The sequence below is a fragment of the Dinoponera quadriceps genome, unplaced genomic scaffold (assembly GCF_001313825.1).
Source record: "Dinoponera quadriceps isolate SergipeBrazil2010 unplaced genomic scaffold, ASM131382v1 scaffold11288, whole genome shotgun sequence".
Classification (NCBI taxonomy): domain Eukaryota; kingdom Metazoa; phylum Arthropoda; class Insecta; order Hymenoptera; family Formicidae; genus Dinoponera; species Dinoponera quadriceps.
This window is the reverse complement of record NW_014565032.1, coordinates 1-945: the sequence shown is the minus strand read 5'-3', so window position 1 is coordinate 945 and position 945 is coordinate 1. Positions and strand designations below refer to the sequence as shown.

At 44.7% G+C, this 945-nt stretch overlaps 1 protein-coding gene across 1 annotated transcript; it reads right to left on the bottom strand.

Moving 5' to 3' along the window:
• Nucleotides 1-6: 6 nt before the first annotated feature.
• LOC106751324 (glucose dehydrogenase [FAD, quinone]-like) lies at nucleotides 7-939 on the bottom strand (the record flags this gene model as incomplete). Its single annotated transcript, XM_014632206.1, has 1 exon — nucleotides 7-939. A coding segment is annotated over exon 1 (931 nt), but the record flags the coding sequence as incomplete, so codon positions are not given.
• Nucleotides 940-945: the final 6 nt, after the last annotated feature.

Sequence of the window (945 nt, the reverse complement as noted above, 5' to 3'; positions counted from 1 at the left end):
GTCCACAATCAGGAATGTACAAATGATGCAGCCGTACTCCTTCCCGCACGAATGCCTTGGTTTTCAGCATTTTTTTAAAGAAATGTACAGTCTTTAACATCATCTCGACATCTTGCTCGGAGAAACTGTTCCCATAGATCTTGACAGGAACCGCTGGATCTTTGTTGCGCAACCGCAATTCACCTGTACTTTTCGACTTTAGCAAACTCGGCATAGGCATTATTACATCGGCCTCTTTAACTATTTTCATTATTTCATGCTTTATATCGTCATTCACATTGAATATTTTCGATACCTTGTCCACTTTATCTACATCCCCTCGTTTATAATGAGTATGAAAGAATTGCATGTCGGCATATTTGGAATTCGAGTCGTTTACACGGGCAGCACCTATGAAAGCAAAGCCACCGTTGGTTCCTAAAATGCCTTGTTTATGTACGAGATACTGATAAGCCTCGTCCAAGTTGTATGTAGGTGATGGTGGCGTCGCAGTTTTGTTCTGGTAAGCCAAGTATAAGCCCAGCCAACCGAAGTGGTTATGAAGATTTTTGCCGACTGGCAAATCAACAACATTCGGTATTTCCACTTCGTGCAGATGCTGTTTAGGCCCGATGCCAGAGAGCATCAGTAATTTTGGACTGGCGATACTGCCGGCAGATAGAATCACCTCCTTCGATACTTTCACATTGATGGTCTGACCTTCCTTTAAAGTCACGCGTACTCCGATCGCCCGATTCCCGTCCATGAGAACAGCATCGGCTCGGGTATTCTTCATCACGTAGAGGTTTTTTCTATCTTTGATCGGTGATAGGAAGGCTTTCGCGGTACTCACCCTGCGACCGTCTTTCACAGGTGCCGGAGCAATGAAGTAGTTAATGTAGTTTCCACCGTTGACAGTTTTTCGAGTGGGCCCATTCAGTTCACGAGCGGCGTCCATAAACATTT